General features: G+C 38.8%; 1 protein-coding gene across 3 annotated transcripts in view; it reads right to left on the reverse strand.

The window, feature by feature from the left end:
* The window catches only part of LOC149289071 (ataxin-2-like), a 32,559-nt gene extending 11,827 nt beyond the window's left edge, over positions 1-20,732 (reverse strand). Inside the window, exons 1-14 of one of the 3 annotated variants that reach the window (XM_089491051.1) lie at positions 20,703-20,732; positions 19,210-19,269; positions 15,680-15,751; positions 13,987-14,134; positions 13,492-13,637; positions 13,000-13,091; positions 8,485-8,679; positions 8,215-8,399; positions 7,646-7,855; positions 3,697-3,876; positions 2,755-2,952; positions 2,220-2,324; positions 1,612-1,682; positions 749-1,059 (exon numbers count right to left, since the gene is read on the reverse strand). In XM_089491051.1, the coding sequence (XP_089347177.1) occupies positions 749-1,059; positions 1,612-1,682; positions 2,220-2,324; positions 2,755-2,952; positions 3,697-3,876; positions 7,646-7,855; positions 8,215-8,399; positions 8,485-8,679; positions 13,000-13,091; positions 13,492-13,637; positions 13,987-14,134; positions 15,680-15,751; positions 19,210-19,242 (1,946 nt within the window). In that variant the 5' untranslated portion in view covers positions 19,243-19,269; positions 20,703-20,732. Of the gene's footprint in view, positions 1-748; positions 1,060-1,611; positions 1,683-2,219; positions 2,325-2,754; positions 2,953-3,696; positions 3,877-7,645; positions 7,856-8,214; positions 8,400-8,484; positions 8,680-12,999; positions 13,092-13,491; positions 13,638-13,986; positions 14,135-15,679; positions 15,752-19,209; positions 19,270-20,702 lie in introns of those variants that run through there. The other 2 variants (XM_089491049.1, XM_089491050.1) reach the window with 2 other exon arrangements.
* Positions 20,733-20,985: the final 253 nt, after the last annotated feature.

Raw genomic sequence — 20,985 nt, forward strand, 5'->3', positions numbered from 1 at the left:
ACATTGGGTATTTCTAAACTCAGGACAAATAGTAGAATCTATTTAGCAGTTTTTTTTATTACCTTTTATAGATGAGTAAAAGATTTTTCAACTAAAAGTTAGAAACAGTCATTTTTTTTCCTAAATGTTTCACCATATTTTATACTTTTTTTAATAGTAAATATGATACAATCAAAACAATGTCATCTAAAGAAATCCCTTCTTGTCCTGTGTGTGGGTTCAGTAAACGGGAAAGAAGAAAATCACAGCTAAACACGAGCAGCGCAAAAAAGGTACAAAAAGTAAAATCAGCCTGTCACGAAGGGGTTAAAAGAAGAAAACTCCATCATAAGGGGCTATAAACTAAACTAGTTGTTGATATTTGACACTGAACATGATTCTGACAGTTCACAGGCTGCGGTGTCCACCATAGACTGGATGATTATTGCTTTTTATTGCTGGCCGTTGATGACCAGTGATGGAAACCTCTATGCCATGAAGAAAGGTCATTGCATATTTTATAGTCCTAAACTGATTTTGGGTAGAGACCCACGGAGCCTGCAGGATCACTCCATGTGTCATGGGTCAAAAGAGGAAACATTAGTCTGTCATTCCCACTGGTGGAGACACCAAAAGTAACTTTATAACCAAATATTAGGCCTGTGATGCAACAGTGCATTTTTGTACATACGTTGTTAGGTAAGTAACCCCAGGGGGTTAAATTCTGTTTAGAAAGAGTGTGGGGTGGAATTATTACAGCAATACTCACTCTGTAGCGTTTTCCTTTTTGTCTTCCTTGTCATCACGGTCTTGTTTGCCCGGGCCAGAGGTTTGTACACCTTGTGAAGTTACTTCTGGACCTCTTTTGTATTCTGAGCTGCTGCTGCTAATGGAGGGTGAGATGCTAGGACTACTAGGTTTGCTACTGCTATTGCTTGTCGGTGCATTGCTGCCACTTTCACTGGCAGATTCCTTTGCAGATGAATCTTTCTCCTTCATAAGTTCTCTAGGCTTCTCTCCACTGTCTCGGCTTTTGCAGAGAAGCTGATCCATAGAATCAGGGCTTGAGCTAGGTTGTAACTGGAAACAAAAGAATGTTTAAATAAAGTGAATATGATAGTGGTCCCTTTTGTGTAGTCTATTTTGCAAAAGCATGGGTGGATTCTTAAAATGTATTCGTACCCCCCCCCCCACCACACACACACACACACACACACACACACAAGATTCTGTGCAGGAGAGGCACCTCCAGCGCTGCGTGTACATGGGTAAAAGCCTTTAGAATCATTTCAATGTAAGTACTTCCCTGTTGCTGTTTAGCGGATTCAGCTGTTAATCAGAGACAGGGAAGTATGCCGCTGATTTCAATTGAAGAACTTCCCTGCCAATGATTTACAGCTCCAAGCAGTGTCAAGAAATGTCGGATCATGGAGGAAGAATGAAGCTTCTGCAGCACGGGAACAGATCCAGGTAAGTGTAAGGTAAGTGCGTTTTTTTTCCAGAAGAATGCATATTCTATTATGTCCTTATTCTTGTTATATAGTAGGAGTGTCGGGGACATTAGACGGTCCCTTTAGGGGGGCATTGCCCCCCACAAGGATGTTTGCTATATAATTGGCAAGTCTTACTTACCCTAAAGTCATTTTTAAACTTCTTTAAGTCATCTAGTTGTTTCCTTTGTTCTGATGCCATGGGAGACACGACTTTAAGAGAAAATAGAGCTAATCATCAGAATGCATGAGATGGACAAATGCATCATATGCCATAAAATGACCAATACTAACAAGCAATATTCATGGAAAAACTAGCAAAAATAAAATAGGTACCCCTTTAAAAGAGAAATACAAGTTAATAGAGTAAGATTTACACTTTATTAAATCTATGGTATCATTTCTTTTTAAATGAAAGTACATATGTGTGAAATGCCTTTTAAATTCTGTTCTTGAGATTATGGTTGGCTTGACAGGTTTACCCAAATATAATACAAATCAGTTTTATAAAATGAGAACAGAGGGACGAATGCAATAGTTCACGCTGACCTTTCCTTCAGCGATTCGCATCTGTTACATACTTTTCAATAACATGGCAGGACATATGGTAACCACAAGACCAAAAACGAACATTTCTGTTATCTTTTCACTTTATCAGATGAAGCGACACGAGGGTTGAATTCCTCCAGCGCTTAAGTTCCAAGTAGTAACAAATGCATTAGTGTTTCCATTTTAGCACAGAGTACCCACCTTTGTTTTCAGGTTTGTTAAAGCTAGAAGATTCACTTTGTTTCATGCTTTCTCTGCCACCAGCAGGTGAATTTTGTCTCTGGTCTTGCAACCTTGAATCCTTTGCTGAAAGATATTTTTTTTGTTATATTCCGTCTCACAATGAATCACAGCCCATATTAACAAAAAATTATTTACCAAAAATGAACGTGCTTGTACCTAATTATTAGGTGCTAATAAAATCTTATATTGCTTGATAGGTCTATGGATCAGAAACGATGCTATAGCGGTAGCCGTGACATGTTGCCCCTGAATGGATACATTAATCGGAGCTGAATTATGCAGAGCTACACCTGCAATGGTGCACGATGGCTCTACAACTGTTATTGTAATACGTGTATTGTTTAATCAAATCCAGTACGAGGAAGGGAAAACAAAAATTCACTTTAGTGCTTAAGTGTTTTACAACAGCGTTGCTCTCTTGCATACACTATACCGTTCGCTGCTGATGTGCCAACAGCAGCTTAACGGACTGAAAAGTTATTATAAGACATACCTTCACAAGATGGAGTAACTGCTCTGTTCGAGGCAGGGCTGGCAGGTGTAGGCGAAGCAGCAGGAGGTGGCATGGTAACAGATTCTGGGGGAAGAGTACCAGACTGGGGAGAGCTCAGGGTAGGACCTGGGACACCACCTCCCATGGCACCCTGTCTGGGGGATCTAGGCCTGTGGGTCTTGGGAGAGAGTCGTTGAACTAGGAAAAGGATGGGAGAATGGCAATTTAATGTGTAGGTGTGAAATGCAATTTTTTTTTTTTTTTTTATTTAAGTTTTTTTACAGTTACTTACAGTTGGAACGCAATACAGAATTGTGAAACTGAATTTCATTGTGATAGTGCCATAACAAATGCAGTCATATGCAGGGGTGAGCTTAGACTTAGTGGCAGTATTTCTTCTACTATACAAAGCCCCCCCACCCCACCCCCGTAACCAACACAAAATTAGTACTCTCCCCCTAACAAACACACATTATCCCTGTATCCCATGACCTCTCTCTCCTGCCCTCTCCTCATCTCAGATACAGTCCTGTCTTCACTGCAGCTTGCACTCTCCATGCAAGGGGCAGCTACTACGGTGGGGTCCCGCAGAATACGTGAGCTTACGAGATACTCTGCCTACCTTAGCACTTCTCTGGTCATATGAAGAGGAGAGTGTGTAAGTCCTTCACCATACCTACACTCATCAGCTTCACATCTCTAAAGTGCACTTACAGCTTAAACAATTTTTCACATTCTATACTTATAAATAGGTGGAAAAAGTAATACTCCAGAGTGTCATAATTTACTATTATTTCAAATAAGTCTGTTTCTAATATACTAAAACTATATAGTTATCAAGATACCACTGGGAAAGCTACCACTATAAATTTATTTTAATAAATGAATCCTGAACAAACACTAAAATTTGAAAAAAAACAAAAACAAAACAAAAAAACATACCCCCAATAACTACCGATGACCAAGTTCCACCAGAACTGTTTCGGGCAACAGGTGGGACAGAAACTTCTCCTGATTCATTGCGGGAGACAAACTCTAGACCTCCACACATGGTACTTCTACCATTTGCAACCCTGTGGGTACGAGGATGTCGCTGAGCCTTCGGAGACATCCTTGGAGGTCCTGGAAGGGCAAAACATATTCCATGAAAAATTATATTCTGAAACAAAATACTTACAATGCAATCAAGCAGCTATGCCGAAAGTGTTAAAAGCAGTCACTTTACAGTAATGTTAGACAATCATTACTTGTTGGTGGTGATTTAACATTTGTACTGACAAACAAATGCAAAATAACTTGGGAGTTGTCAAGTTGTGTTTGAAGCACAATTACCAGCAACTCCAGATAAAATAGTGCTCTTCACACTTGGAAAACAAAGCCAAGGAAGACAAAGTTAGGAAACAAACGCACTTTAAGAACACAGTAGAAATCAGTTCTTCCCTCTGATGTGAAAATACACAAGCTTAATATAGATTGAGGTTTCCCTTCAAGGTGCAATCTTTACTCTCAAAATAGGTGTTTTTGTTCTTTGCAGTAAAATGTAACCTTTTCCCCAGAAATATTTGTTATTTTTAACCCCTTCAATCCCAGGGGTTTTTGGTACCTCAAAGCCCGGAGCATTTTTGCCATTTTTGCGCTATGTCGGTTTAACGATGATTCTCCTTTCCTGTGAATAGTGTACCCATGTAAACTATATATTGTTTTTTCAAGGAGAGATAGAGCTTTCGTTTCATACCATAGTTGGATGATTAGCTGAAAACTTAGAATGAGAAATTTAGTAAAAACTAGTGAAGATTAGAAAAAAAAACTAATTTTTTTTTTACATTTTCTCTCTGAATCCTCACAAAATTAGGTAAAGTGATGGAAAATCCCCTCCAAGTTTATCAATTCAGGTGTTCTGATTTCAGAAATACCTAATTTATATAGATTTTCCAGACTTTCCCAGCACCAGGGAGCATACTATAAGGTGTACAATTTTGTATACTTTTTATTCCTATGGCTTAACGGGTTTGGGGGTTGTGAACGAGGGTTATACTGGCTAGATGTTATGCTAGGGCAATGGGAAGTAAGGTTTTTTTATATTTTTTTTTTATTATCTTTTTTTTTATATATATATATTTTTTTTTATTATTTTTTTTTATTTTTTATATTTTTTTTTTTAATACAGAAACGGTTAGAGGAAGGGAATGCCCGATCGCGCGTTTGATCGGGCAGTTTACAGTGTAACCGCTTACCGGCTTTCATGCCGGAAGCTGTTACAGGAGATCGGACAGCAGAAAGCCGGCAATGCCGGCTTCTGCTGTCAGTAGGGAGTCCAGGCTGTCAAACGTCCCTGACGCTGCAAGAAGGGCTGGACGTACCGGAACGTCCATAGGGGATTCTTAATAGGCGTTTTTTGGACGTCCCGGTACGTCTATAGGGGAATGAAGGGGTTAAATATGTTCTACACACACATGCTGACCATATTTATCAACGTGTAGTTAATTAGGTCATAGAAGGTGAGGCCATCCCAAGATTCCCTATCCCATAAGGTCCCCTCCCACCATATTCCTATCTTTAACATGGAATGGGGTGTTGTATGCTTCTCCCAATGCACCTTCTAGTGCTTACCACCAATCCCCATAACTTTTGAAGTTCACTCTGCCCATCTCTCATCCCCTCTCACCACCATGTGTGTGACTCACCAACTCCCTACTCTTACATCCCAATGTATTGATCTTTTTGCTGCACTCCCTCTTTGCTGCTATGCCCACATTAATCTAAGGGGGTTCCAACACACCGGTTGACAATCCATCTTTCCCTGCTGCCACCTCCCCCGTGCACTGTAATCACTACCAAATAGACTTGTCTTCTCCCACTCCTGTACGGTCTGACAATTTTCAATGACCTCCTTTTTGTCGCACCTTACAACTATTCCTCCCTCTACCTATAACACTCTGCAAACCTAGAAAAACCTGTACACTAGACATCCCCAGGGCCGAACTGGGAATGAAAAGCCACCCTGGAAACATTTGGAGACCAGCCCCATATAGTTTATCTCGCGGCCAAGCTCTTATAACCACACACACCCCTTATACACACCCGAGTCACACTATTTGCCGTACAAACTATAAAACATTATTTTTATCACATTTGGATTGAAATGCCAGAAAGCAAAAGTGTTAAAAGGCCCTAATAAATGAAATACCGTATCTGCTCGATTATAAGACTACCCTGATTATAAGACGACCCCCCAAAATCTGAATATTAATTAAGGAAAAAAAAGAAAGCCTGAATATAAGATGACCCTATAGGAAAAAAGTTTTACCAGTAAATGTTAATTCATGTAAACTATGTGAACAATTGTTTGTTAATAAAAGCTATGATTGAGAAAAATTTTGTTTTTATTACAACCTGCCCCCCAGTTATGCACATCTGCCCCCAGAAATGCCTTATACCCTCCTATATGCCACTCTGGCTCCAGAAATGCCTTTTGACCCCCTATATGCCACTCTGGCATAAAGGAGATAAAAGGCATATCGTGGGACTTCTCTTTCGGGTGTCAATTTATTTTAAACTTTTTCTCTCTTTTATTGTTTTTGAAATGACAAGCATCAAATAAGTTCTCAAAAACATTGTAGAATGCTCTTAAAGTTTGTTCAGATAATGTTTTCAGACAACTGCATGTTAGCCACTTGTGTGTTTTCCGTTTTCTTAGTCCAACCTACTAGACAAAACCCTCCTTGTTGTTTACTGTGATAAACTATATAATCCCACATTCCCATCTTCTTGGCCTCGCCTACTGGAATGTTTAATCTACAACCAATCTTCCATCATCCAGCTCTGATTGACCCTCTAAAATGCCGTTTCAGTAGAGAGATCTGCACAGAAAGAGAGACTGCCCTGAGCAACATTACTAATAATGTCCTCACCTATTAAAACAAAACATCTCCTGATTCAAGTCCTACTTCTCTGACCATACATTTAGAGTCTCCTTTATCTCAAGATTGTAAACTTGCGAGCCGGGCTCTCTCCACCTAATGTATCGGTTTGTCTTAGTCTGTCAATTTTTGTCTTGAATATATGTATTGTCATACCCCTTGAATATATTAATTGTATTAAGCGCTGCGTAAACAGTTGGCGCTATATAAATAAAAGATAATAATAATCTAGCAATGAATCCCCACCATACCGCCCTCTGTTGGTGTGCTGCAGGTTCAGCTCAGCTTCCACACCCCTAACCTCCTCTCTATCTATAGCTCTTTTCTCAGACAACGAAACCTTTTTGGTCCACCAGCAGCACCTATATGTTATATTACAATGCATTTACCTCATGGTCAAGATATTCTTGCAAAATGATACAAGACATACCTGTATATGCAAGTGATTGTAACCAGATACATGTCACCCACTCAACCTACCTTAAACATATTGCACACTGATCAGAGAACATAACCAGCATATTGAGAGATTGTCTCAAGAGTTATATGACCAGAGTTGCAAAATAACCTTTAGCAAATCCAAAAAAAAAGAATTTAGAAGGCATCACAATGAAGCATCTTAAACAGTACATTGGAAGTTCCCTGATGCCCAAGTAACTAAAATCAAAGCGAAACTTTCAAAAACACTACATACCAGTTCAATAAAATAAAAACACACCAACTAGTTAACTCTAAGTTGCAGAAATCATAATGCAGACACATAAATAGAAGTCTTATGGCTACAATCCAATTTTAACACGCTTTAAGCCAATTACAAAGATTACAATGAGAAGGTCTGACAAGCATGCAACACATTGAGGCCACATATGTAAGTGATTATTGTTAAAACCCTAAGAATGCCGTGAGCATAGATGCAGGGTAAGAAGGGATTTTTACAAGAACAAAAAAAAACAAAAACAGAGGTGTTGTACCTTCTGAAGACATGCGTTTAGGCATAGTAGAGACAGGAGCTGGAGAACCATGAGCAGAGGGGTGAGACGGGGGTCTGGATGGCCTCGAAGGGGGCCTGGAGGGCGGCCTTGTAGGGGTGGCTGCCCGAGGTGGAAGAGAGTTGGGACCTGACTGGTAGCGAGAAGGTGGGCGGGAAGAAGGAGATGGACAAGGCGATGGCCAGGAAACACCTGACAGAACAAATGAGATGAAGGAAAGTATAATAAAAAGAAAAAAAGAAAAAAAAAAAAAAAGAAAAAATGGGATGAAGGGAGGGAAAAAATAGGTCAACAGAAAAAAATAAACTATAACAAGGTAGGGTATATGGTTCCTCACACTCAATTCTGGGTTTGTACGTGTAACTTCATTATTCTCACATGAACAAACTTTAAAAACCCTTCAAACAACCAAGACTCATAACTTATTTTTGTTAAATGCAATGAACATAAGTGCATTTGAACATTAAAACTGGTTTGGGATAGTATTTAATAATCAAAAGATATACTTCAAAAGCTGTTCTTTAGAGGCAACGGTGTGCTTCATTACATACCTCCATTGACAACTCTTTGGTCAGTTCCAGAACTAGGACTGAAGTCCGAAGAATGGGAACTAGTTCTTGATGGTAGTGGTCCAGATCCAGACTGACCCATTCTTGGGGAATTCTGTCTCCCACCATGGCTACTCCATGACATTGTATCTTTATTTCTCTGTCCAGGAGGAATGTATTTGTTCTCTCTTAAAAACACAAAGAAGCCTTTTCAAAATGACATCTGTAAGTAGTATGAAATGAATGCAGAAAGAACCCTACTAATTAGCTTACCGGTTAGTTACAGGGTGCCCTTCTCTATCACTGTTACGTTGAACAGCGGTGTACTTTTCCTCTTCTGATCGTTCATCATTTTCCAAGGCAACACGGGCTTTGTACTGGGAGCTTGACTCAATCTCCTCAGCTATCTGTGCTGCTCTTGCTTCCCTCTTTAAATATTCCTCAGAATTATCTTTCTCCAATGGTACTCTGATGAAAACAAAAGAGAAATAAATGATGCAGATTTGGCAATGTTTTTAAGTTACACAAACATACAAAAAAGGGACTAAAAATGGACGATACAAACGTTTTTTTTCCTCTCTAATTTCAAGGTTTCGTGTATATTATACATATTGAACTTGGTATTACGTGAAATAAACCATATATGTGTAATATTATACATATTACACATATACGGTATATTTCACGAAATACCAAGTTCAATAAGAGTGCTTCCCAGGCAGCAGCCTAAACTAAGTGGGTATTTATGCTGCAGCACCTTAAGCAGTAAGTTACTTGATTTATTAAAGTCTTATAAGTACTTTATATACATCCATCTTTGCTGAGGCTGTATAAACATAAGGCCACCTTTTTTCACTAAATAGATCAAGATAAATTAAGGTGGAAAAAGAATTTTAAGCTCACATTGTTAACCAAGCATTATGAAGGGCTGTATTGGCTTTTCACAATACATTGCCATGGAAGTGATGACATCGCCGGCAAGGACTCTCAGGGGTGCCTAACTCACTGGCTGATCGCGCCATGTGCAATTAGTGAGTGTGCGTGCGGGTATGCTGCAGCCCTTTGACAGAGATTTCATGGGGCTGCACACAGTAATCAGAGGGCGCTCTGTTGGATTCCCATGCTTGCTGTACTGGGGAATCCCAACAGGAGATACCACAGGGGTTCCACTGTGCCGATATACATTCATAGGGTCATAAAAGACTCCAAAGCGCAAAGTGGATATCTATAAAATGTGACTGACTCATTTTAAAAATCTTTCCAACCACCTAAAAGCTGACCGATTCCCTAAATATTATATATTAAATGTAACACCCTCCCACTAATTTTAAGGGGAAAAAAGTAAATTTGAATTGGGGGCCAGCTAAACTAACTTGAGGGATACCACATAACAAAATAGTTTTTTTTCTTCTGCAGCAGCTTACTTCGGCAAGAAATGAAAAACAACATGCAATGTGAGAAATACAAATCCAAAATACGGAAAATTTCAGAAGTTTTATGTATCTTATATTACATTTTAGATATACAAACTAATGTCATGGACATTAAGGGTCAACAGAGACATGGTAAAAACATGTTAATTGCTGCTATCCTTCTCCTCCATAATCCAATGATTGTCACAACTGGCTGCCAAACACCGGCAGGAAAGTGTTCCCATTGACGATAACGACAGCTCTTTCCACGCATAGGTATGGGGAGGGTTGTCTAACTAGACCTGCATGGAAAATAGCTGGGGTGCAGGCAAAGGGACAAATGCATATGGGGGGCTGTGCAGACCACTTAAAACACTGCATCAAAATCACTTTTTAGACATGATCCACACTGAAAACAAAGTAATTTCTTAATGACCAAATGTATTTCAATACTTGATTTGTGAAGGCATTTAAATTGCGTAATATCACTGCCTTACGGTAAACAAAAAACAAACCTCAATCTTAACCTATCAGTGGAGACCTTAAAACTAAGCAAGTTATGTGGAAAGATTTAGCAAGAACTAAGTTGTGCTGGGTGGTTTGTGAACAGAAAGAAAATACGGGTGTCATGCAAAATTCCTATGTTAAATGGTTAAAATTTAATCAGTTTAACCCCTTAACGACAATTGCCGGTCCTGGCACGACACGGAAAAGCATGTGCTTTACGACAATTGACGTGCCAGGACCGGCACGTCTTTAAACGGGTGCAGAAAGCGATCTGTTTTCGCTTTCTGCACCCAAAAAACGTTGCTGAATGCCTCGACCTCGAGGCATTCAGCAACGCCGCAATCGGAACGAAGGGGCCATCTCAGGCCCCTCCACGGGGCGTCAACATCCGCCATTTTAAAAGCGTTTAGGAGGCGATCGACGATCGCCTCCTAAACTTAAATGGTGTCGCTGGAATGCCTCGATCAGGAGGCATCCAGCGACACCAAACACTTACCTTTCGATGGGCTGTGACCGCTCCGGAGAGCGGTCACAGCCGCAGCTGCCGATGATCTTCGCCATCAAGCAAGATGGCCGCTGCCCTGTAACAGGAACCAACAAATTTTAAAAGTTCGCTAGATGGTCCAGACCATCTAGAGAACTTTGGCTCCACTTGCAGGTTGAATACAGGTACTGCATTCACCATGCAAGTCAATGGAACCCAGCTTTCTAATCACAGTGTGATTAGTGAAAATCAATAAAAAAAATTAAATAAAATTAATAATTAGAAAAAAAAGTAAAAAACTAGTAAAATGTAAAAATCATTTCCCACTGATGTCACTATCAGGGGAACCTCCAAGTTGAAAAAAAATTTTAAATTTTTTTTTTTAAAAAGACAAAAAAAAAAAATATATATATAAAAAATATATTTTTGTGAGCAAGTCCTAAAATTAGCATATTAGCTTAAAACAATTCTCGCATGGAAAGAGTTAAAATACTGGCATATTAAATGCCCGTGGGGTGTCTACTTTTAAAAAAGGTATGACTTGATGGGGTAAATTGAATGGGCCGGGTTCAACAAGGTCCCAATTAACACCGGGGGAAGGATGGCCACACACCTAATTTCCAATTAGAAAAATGCACATGTACCAAATGTGGCCTTTTAGTTCCCACAAAAATGACAAACCCATGCATGTGGGGTATCACTGCACTCAGGAGATGTTGCTGAACACATTATGGGGTGTTGTGTGACAGCGGCATATACCAGGAGCTGTAAATTCATACATAAAGTAGGTGTGTGTGGGAAAAATACACACACAAAAATACTACTGCAAACTTTGAAAACATGCTGGTGGTAAAATGTGTGCATGCAAAGAGTTAAAATACCAGCATTTAAAATACCCTGTGGTGTCTAGTTTTGAAAAATATATGGTTTTGTTGGGCACACTGAAATGGCCCGGCTCAAAGATGTACCAAATAGGGCATGGGCAGTGGATCCCCAAATGCCAAAGTTCAACATTGAAAAATGCGCATGCCCCAAATGTGGCCCTTTTGCCCCCAAACGGCCAGGCAAAATCATTCATGTGAGGTATCGCTGTACTCAGGAGATGTTGCTGAACACATATTGGGGTGTTTTGTGATAGTGACATAAACGAGAACTTTTTAATTCATACCTGAAGTAAAATGTGTGTGGAAAACCAAATGCAAAAAAATGACTACCACAAAGTTTGACAAAAACTGGTGGTAGATATGGTGCATGGAAAGAGTTAAAATACTAGCATTTGGAATACCCTGGGCTGTCTAGTTTTCAAAAATATATGATTTGATGGGGTAAATTGCATTGGCCGGGTTCAAAGATACCCGAAATGGCACATGGGGGGAAGAATTACCAGATTTGGAAAAAATGGCTTTGAAATAGCAAAACGCTACCTGTACTTATTGCCCCATAATGGGTAGAAAAAAGCAAAAAAAACATAAAAACATTGGGTATTTCTAAACTCAGGACAAATAGTAGAATCCATTTAGCAGGTTTTTTCATTACCTTTTATAGATGAGTAAAAGATTTTTCAACTAAAAGTTAGAAACAGTCATTTTTTTCTAAATTTTTCACCATATTTTATACTTTTTTTAGTAGTAAATAATATGATACAATCAAAACAATGTCATCTAAAGAAAGCCCTTCTTGTCCTGAAAAAAACAATATCTAATGTGTGTGGGTTCAGTAAACGGGAAAGAAGAAAATTACAGCTAAACACGAGCAGCGCAGAAATGTTAAAAAGGCCATTGTCACGAAGGGTACAAAAAGTAAAATCAGCCTTTGTCACGAAGGGGTTAAACAAAATCAGTGGGGCAGGAAGAGCATCCAAGCAGGACATCTTCTAAAGATACCAGATGGCCTGTGCTGGGTGCCATAAACTTAGAGGACCAGGCACTGGGGTCACACAGGGGGCTCAGCACCTAGCATCCTCAGAGTTATGATTTGAGAAATGTGGTTAAGTTTTCATAGTAGAATCATGCCATGAAGACTATTTGTGTGATGACAGTGTGGCCTTCACATATCAAACATGTCAGGAAGGAATAAAACAGGGCCTGTGAAATAAGGCCCGGTCATCTATCAGGTAGGAATGGGATTTTGGTACCTGCACACTTCTAATAACATGGTCACCCCAGAGTTATTAAGGTGCACTGTACCAGAACAGCAAAATATGACATATTAAAATATGAGGCAGGCATTTGCTGCCAGGTTTTATGACCCAGCTTTAAACTCAAAGCTTCCTGGGATAGCCAGTAGTGTTTGCTGCTCCTGTATGCATTTAAGGGGCTTCTGTGACACCTGGAAATCTTGGTAATTTTTTTATTTTTTAAAATATGTAACTGTGATATGACTTACGTATAGGAAGAGAGGCTACTGTCATAGGTGGACACCACACCATAATTTTCTTCATTGTAACGGAACATTTCGTTGGGGTCCCAACCATTAGACTACAGAATTTGAATTGAAAAAAGATAGTTAACAGTTTATCTAAACTTTCTAGATACAGTTCGACATTTCAAAACCATATCGAAACCTCTTATTTCAGTCTTTTCAAAGAAAATCATGGCGTGCTATCTATAGGAAAAAAAACCCATTCACAAAATACAACAGGAGCACTATAAATATGCAAAGTTTTACTTCTATAAAAATTTCCTTCCTGTTTATCTCTGCAATAGATTATAAAACGTGGTTTTATGGTCTACAAAAGGAATTATGGATTAACCAGTAGTCTTGGGCCCAGCGGACTTGCTTGCCACATAGTATAATAAACAGTCTCTACTATAGTGAATTAGTACAGATACCTTCTGAAAACCCAAAACGGATGATTAATGGCAAATATTTACTTACTACATCATTGTCTAGACACTCCAGTTCGTCACTAGCAGCAGGCACGCTGCTACTCACAAGGCTTTCGCCTCCATCCCAAGGCTCTAGATCTTTTTCCTTGTGTTCACCATTCAGCTTAGATGTTATACCAGAATCAGTGAAACCATCTGAAAGATAGTAGGCCTTTTTTGACAAACTAAACAGATTTTACACTGATGTAGACACAGAAGCAAAATAAAGACTTTGCAGCTGACCACAACTTAAACTCCAAGGTAGCTAGGGAAAAAAGCTCAGTAAAATGACGACATTTACAAAATTATCACTTTTTTTGTACATTATTATTGCTACTTAATTAGGTACTCTCTCTCAACTTTGTGTTGGGCAGTTTATTAATTCGGTTTATAACAAAAGTATTTTTTAGGTAAGGGATCAAAAGTTGCACAATAAGGAAAAAATAGCCTCAACAAAATCTCTACAATTGCAATTCACACTCTTAACATAAATAAATAGTAATACCTCTTCTTGCATAATTTACATCCATATCTTTAAACTGCACCATAACAAAATCGGAAGACTTGAACAATATACTATCCACAATGTCTTCACGTTTTGGCCCCACAGAATCAGTTATTTTCTTATGAGCTGCATCAAGCACTAAATCGCACTGCAGGAACAAAAATGTAAATTAGTCGAGTATATCTTCTTTGTTAGAAGTAAAAGTTATTCTTTTTTCAGTATTGCATTAATGTCACATGCACACATTAGGCAAAGTCACGTGGGGTTAATTGTCCAAGCCAGTAAAACAAAAAGTTTTTCACAGTAGAAAATGTAAGCTTTATTTTTCTTCATGCATCAAATAGTAGGGAGTAATACTAACAGGCGCACAAGGAGTTATGGTGGCTTAGATATGCCAACTGCCTCACACTTTTTGCACTGAAAGCCAATATTACTCCTACTTAAAGAAGGCACGGTTGCTGTCTGCCTAGAAGTCTGGGCAGAGAAGCAATAGAGAAAGAACCCCCCTCCCCCTACAAGACTACATCCCAGCTGATGTGGGTAGCTTCAGTGCCAAAGAACTAAATTTCTTCTTTCCAACCCTGACCCTCCCCCTGCAGCACCACTACTCCATGAGAGCGATCATGCAGCGTTAGACCCCTCGATGCCACAATCTTGTGATGCATTTTATGGGTAAATGCCTTCAGTCCACATAGGCACAACACCACAAAAATGTAAAACAAAACAGTGACCCGTTTACGTCACCGATTATTGATCAATCTTAATCAGGCCTAAACTTGTCAATTACAAAGGATATAATAGCGATTATTTTTTTTTCTTTTAACCTAATAGCCAGTGATCTAATTTGATCACCATCCCTATTACTAACACTATACAGTAACCCAACGCCAACATCAAACTGTACCTAACACAGTCACTACCCACTAACAGGACTCTGGCACTACATTTTACCCCCAGAATAACTGCTAGGTAAATTCACTAAGCTGTTAGGTTAGTTATTTGCATGTTTGAGACATCAAAATCACATTTCAAAGATTAGCCCCAGACACCACAGATATTTTAAAAAACTGCCCCAGAACACAAGGGAGGAACTTCAGCAAAAAAAAAATTCCACGTGTAAAATATAATGAAAAATGCTTTTATTTTTTCTATTGGAAATGTGCTGGTGTGGAATCTGCTGCATGGAACATGCCATTATGCCTCTAATCAGAGTCCCCGAGTTGTCTAGTTTTTTTCTGAAAACAGTTTTGTGGGGTTCAATTGAAACATAGGACCTTTGCTGCCTGAAATGAGACGTGGGCCTAGCAAAGCGATCAGTCAAAATTCCAAGCTTGAAAACTAATGTGCATGTTCTAGTTTTGATCCGGCACGACTATGCAATCTACTCAAAAAAACAACAAAAAAAAAAAACACCTTGTATGTGTTTGTTAATAAGAAAACAAACAAAAAAAAACCTTACATTTTACTGCAATGTTTGGTATAGGTTGGCACTAAAATGGTTGAATAAAAAGCCCGTAGTACTTTGAGTTGCTAAATTAAAAAAAATATATATTTTTTTCTAGCGGTTATCAGGGCCCAACTCACAGTTTATTACATTGTAAAAAAATCTTGCTTGGAAACACTGATGAAAATTTTACATTTAGTGAAACTACCTTGGCCCCTAAGGGGCTAAAAAGAAAGAGGAGAAGCTTACCTTAGGACTATAGGTTTTAAAAACTCCTTCGTATACATTGCCATTTTTCACATGAACTTCGCACTTTGAGCCCTAGAAAGATAGTCAATGATTTTATGAGATTACTTTTGATTTGTGTGGGACTTCACTAAGAAATGTGTATTTGTTGGAATAAAGCATACTGATCTTGGTCTAACCCTCCACGTGTTAGGACCAAGAAGATGCAGTTCACCGTTTTTCATCTTAAAATTAGTACACAAATATCTCTCTTGTATATACACAGAGATGAACTAAATAAGCTTACAATTCAATGTATATAATATTTAAATCACCAAAATAATCAGAAATTACACATGTACGTTTACAAAAATTATTTCATCAACCAGATAACATTGTACATTTTGTAATTTGTTTCCATATCATTCAACCAGCATTTAAGGGGACATAAGGTCACCGAACAGCGTAGGTGTGAAATAAACATGCACCAAAATTAAAATTGGGGACAGAAACCGAAATTTCAGGATTCACTTGGCCGAAACTGAAAATTACCCCAACTTTAAAAAAAAAAAAAAAAAAAAAAAGTAACACCAAAATTAGACCAAAAAAACCCAACATTAATATATATATATATGATTAACAGCAATCACACTCCTATCATACCCAGGCATATCCAGATTACAGTATGTACTGGCTGACTTGGCATGATAGGAGTGTGATTGCCGATATATAATATATATATATATTATATATTATATATATATATATGACGTCTGCAGGGTTCCAGCTGTGCAAGCAACTTCTCTAGCCCAGCCCTCAGGGAAAGAAGGAAGGGGGCAGAGTCATGTGATGCGCATTCACATGACTCCGCTGAGTTCCTGCTTTTCCTGGCTGGTACAAGAGACGCTGCTCGCACACCGTGCGACCAACGCACAAGTAAGCAACCCAGCCCCTGCAGACGATTATTTTTGGCCTCTGCATTTTGACGATAATGCCCTTTCCGGCCGATATATTGGTGCATCCCTAGTGTGAAGGCCTGCATAAGATGGTCTCACACAGGAGTTCCGACATCAAATTACGTAACTATGCTCAGCTATGAACACATCTAAATTGTAGAAACTGCGTAAAATGTACCAGTAGTCATTTATGGACCTGTGTTAAAAACAGATCCAAATAGGTGTGACTATAGTACTGGTCCCACAGCACAGAATATACAATGTTAAGATTTAACCATCAGTTACTGGATGACATTTTTATTTTTTTTCCATTTAGTGGAGACATTGGTTGACTATGCATGAAAGGGGAGAACAAAAGGAAACCTGCATATTACAGTTATATTAAACACGTATTAATGGACACAGCAAACATTGGATACTATCAATACATCTGACCAACAGCAGCAAACTATCCTATGCCATTTTGTCCAAGGGCTCTAAAACATCAGACCTTACTTAGTCCTCATGCCTATGCCATATAAGCTTACATGTATCTCTTCCGCTGGCTATTTCATTTATCTACCACCATCTATGTGAAACAATGCTCTTTATATAAAATTTAAAAGAACCTGCCACATCTATTTTAGTCTGTGGCTTCTTGTGCTTGAATTTTCCTTTGCTTGGAAGAGAAAATTGAAGCTGAAAATGTCTTTTCCTTCTCATTCCTGGTAGCATGTAGTAGGAGAGATAGCCCCGCTTATCCAGGTAGGGTAGGAAATAATAAAACTCCCGGAACCTCCCCCTTACCCTCAGTGAATAACAAAGGTGGACTCAGAACTCAAGCAATACAAAATGTTATTAGGGTGGGCATTGTGCTACCAGGAAATGACAAAGACAAGAAATTCTTAGTTAAGAATGTTCTGTTTCAATGTCATCCCCAGCAGCCATTCCAGGGATCTTTCTGGCCCTCACTACCCAGAGCCTCCCCTTGATGTCGTGAGACACATGCTTTTGATGGAGAAGTGGGATTTTCCCAGTAGTGACCCGGAGAAGCGGCTTTTCACCTGGAGGGTTCCCATGCATGCTGGTAGCATGTAGTAGGAGATCCAACAAAGCAGCAGGGAGGGAACAGGAAATCTTCACCTGGAGAATCCTCAGACCGATAGAGTAACCAGATTTTTCCAAAACTGGATCATAGACACGCCAGCTGCCTCTGTCCAAGATGCTGAGACAACCGTAGTGGAATGAGCTCATAATTCAGGAGGCTCATTTCCAGCCTTCGTGTCAGCTTTCTAATGAACACAATCCAACAGGCAGTAGTGGGTTTAAACACTTCCTTTAACTTGAGCCTGCAAAGCCAATCTAGATGACTTCTCCGGGAAGTTGTCTTATTCAGATAAATTAGCTAGCATCTGTATACGTCTAATGCTTAGAGGTGGAATTCCTCCTCATACTTAGGATTGGGATATACTGGTAAAATAATGATCCAAGAGGGAAGTGGAGTAGACACCAAAAACTGGAGGTAGGGAAAGACCAACACAATCTTTTCCTTCTCCCCTACCTAAAGTAAGAGCTATGGATGATGTCTTATGAGGAATTTTACAGATATTTTGGGCAAAGATTGTAAAGGTGTTGCAGTTAGCTGGAAGATTATAATACTTAGATCCCAGAATGTTGACATTCTTCTTTTAGGTCCAATTCAACACATTTCTATAGAAAACCACTTACTTAAATATGTAATATTAGTAGATTAGCAAAAAGACACTAGTGCGGTCATCTGTATCTTCAGAAACATCTGAGATGTTGATCAATAAAGCAGGGCCTTTAGATCTAGTAGAGCAGGCATAAGACTGAATATCATAGAGCTTGTCATCTCTGAAGACCAGGGTCAATCAGCATGTTTACCAGGCCTTCAATCGTCAAACTGGCTCTGGATGCAGAATAGGTCCAGCCTGATCTCTAGACTTATAGGTCCTACCACAGATAGACAGACCAGATCCGGAAACCACACCTACAGGCCAAACGAAGGTAATCAGGATACCAAATTCCCCTCAGTCTTCATCCCAAGCTAAGAGGAGCACATGACCCATCAGATTAGCACCTGGTCAGGCCTTGAATATACACAGAGAAGCAGCCATATTCAGAATCCAAAGAACCAATTCTCTGCTGAGAAAACTTCTCTTGAAATTGCCTGAGCTCTTGACTCATCCTCAGGCATGATTTTCATCCCTTCTGGGCTACTGGAGGAAAATAACACACCTACCCTTAAGTGATGGGGGGGAAAAACCCAGGATTTTTATAATTTCCTGCCATATATAGAGCAAAGCTCCCTCTCCAACTAAATGCTACTGGGAACGACGCTGAAAATACTTTACCTTGCTCGTGTCCAGAATGTTCCAACTCTCCCATCGTTCTATCAAGATATATTGAAACCATACTATTTTTTGGAATATATGCTACAGAAGAGGAACCCTTTCAGATGCTCTGCGGTGTTTTTTTCTCCTAATAATGAATGGTGTATTGACCAGTAATACTCAAACACTCAGATGTTTAAGGCAAATCTATAAAGATTGAATATCACATTTAAATAATACACGTATAAAATAAATGAATACTTACAACAACCGAGGTGAGAATATGGACCATTCTCATGTTTGCATAGATACCATCAAACGAAATCTAAAAGAAGCAACATATATATAAACCATATATTTAAACCATACATATGCCTATATTGATACACAATTAAGTCCCAAAAGGGAATGCATTCCTAAAATATCTTATAACTTAACAAATGGGTGCATGTTTTCTCATGTTCCAACTAAGACAGATTGATTTCAGTAGGAAGAACCATGGTCTCAGCTAGAAGCAAGATTAATCTGCATCAATTTAACTTTCAAATCGCACCTTTTAAGCATTACATAAAGCACACATTTAACGAAAATGAAAATTTCCGTCTGCTCAGAATCAAGATAAAATGAATCTTCTGATAATAAAGCGTTAATAACCTTTGAGTGCCAGCCAGGTAACTGGCGATTATTGCTTATAAATAGTTCACCTCAACGTTCAAGCACTTCAATCGTTCGGAGAAAGAAGAGGGGGGGGGGAGCAAGTTTTCTCAGTTGGTAAAAGCCAATCTGGGAATTTGGATTCCACCCGTATTTTCATGTTAAGCGCGTATTTCGACAGATTTTAACAAAATCAGCTTGGTGATGCATTGCGAGGAGCACAAATGCCTTACTTTAAGAGCCTACAATACACTCTTTGTGTCTCGAAAGCTGAATCCTTAATGCAGCAAGCTCTAGAGCCAAAGAAATCCCTTGATTTGAAAGCATATTTTTATTTATTTTTATATTTCTCAACACCATCCTACAGCGAGTTCATATAGAGGCTTAGCATATTGAGCTTTAGTCATCACAAATATTCAGAAGTCAGAAGCACTGGTAAGTTGGGGGGGTGTTGTATAAGGCTTTTCTGGAGGCAGAGTGTCTTCTAATAATCAAGTTGTCTTATAATCGAGCAAATACGGTAGCAACAGGAGACCTTAGTGCATATGTTTTACATTTCTTATCTGCTATATTAGTAGGTTCCAAAAAAAATAAATAATTCAAGTACCGGTAGGTAAGGAAGAGGTTTGCACAAGTTTCTCTTAGTTTATCCTTTCAAAAGTCTAACGCAAATGTCTTAAACACTACCAAATTGTTTGCAAAAAAAAAGGGGGGGTTATTAAAAGGTGTTGCTTCACAGACTCTATTAATATATTAATTCCTTGAGGTAGAAGGTGCAAACTGTTTCCAGAAATGATTCCTTAGTCGTGTGACAAAATCAGGCACTAGCATATTGTGATCATAGAAAAAGAAAAAATTTAAAGGTTTGTGTTTAAGTGATTCAGCTTTCAGAAGAATAAAATGGACAGATTAACCAAGGTATATTTATAATATAAAGTACAATTAATAGTCTGTCAAAGTGGATCCTAATTAAAGGTTCATTTGGTTTTTGTCACAAAGGCATTTCAAATAAATAAAAGAATGGTCCTAAACAAATAAGTTAGTGGTCCAAAATATCTAGTTTTTGTGAAGACTTCAAAATGTAAAGGTCAATATTTTACTTACAGATTGTGGGGGGCCTTTTCCACTGCTGCGTCCTCTAAAAACAGAAGAGAAAAAGAGGGAATTAATCACTTTTTGCTTATACAATGACCTCTTCGCTTATTATTATTAGGTTTTTTTTTTATATAGTGCCATCAAATTCCATAGTGTTGTACAATGGGTAGACAGGACATAACAAGTAGTATGTAACATAACAAATTGACTTACAGAGACAACAGGTGAGGAGGGCCCTGCTCAGACGAGTTTACAATCTAGAGGCGTTTAGGGTGTATTACCAGTGCCAGTG

Source organism: Sceloporus occidentalis, unplaced genomic scaffold (genome assembly GCF_023333645.1).
Source record: "Sceloporus occidentalis isolate IW3139 unplaced genomic scaffold, rSceOcc1.0.p SCAF_48, whole genome shotgun sequence".
Classification (NCBI taxonomy): Eukaryota; Metazoa; Chordata; class Lepidosauria; order Squamata; family Phrynosomatidae; genus Sceloporus; species Sceloporus occidentalis.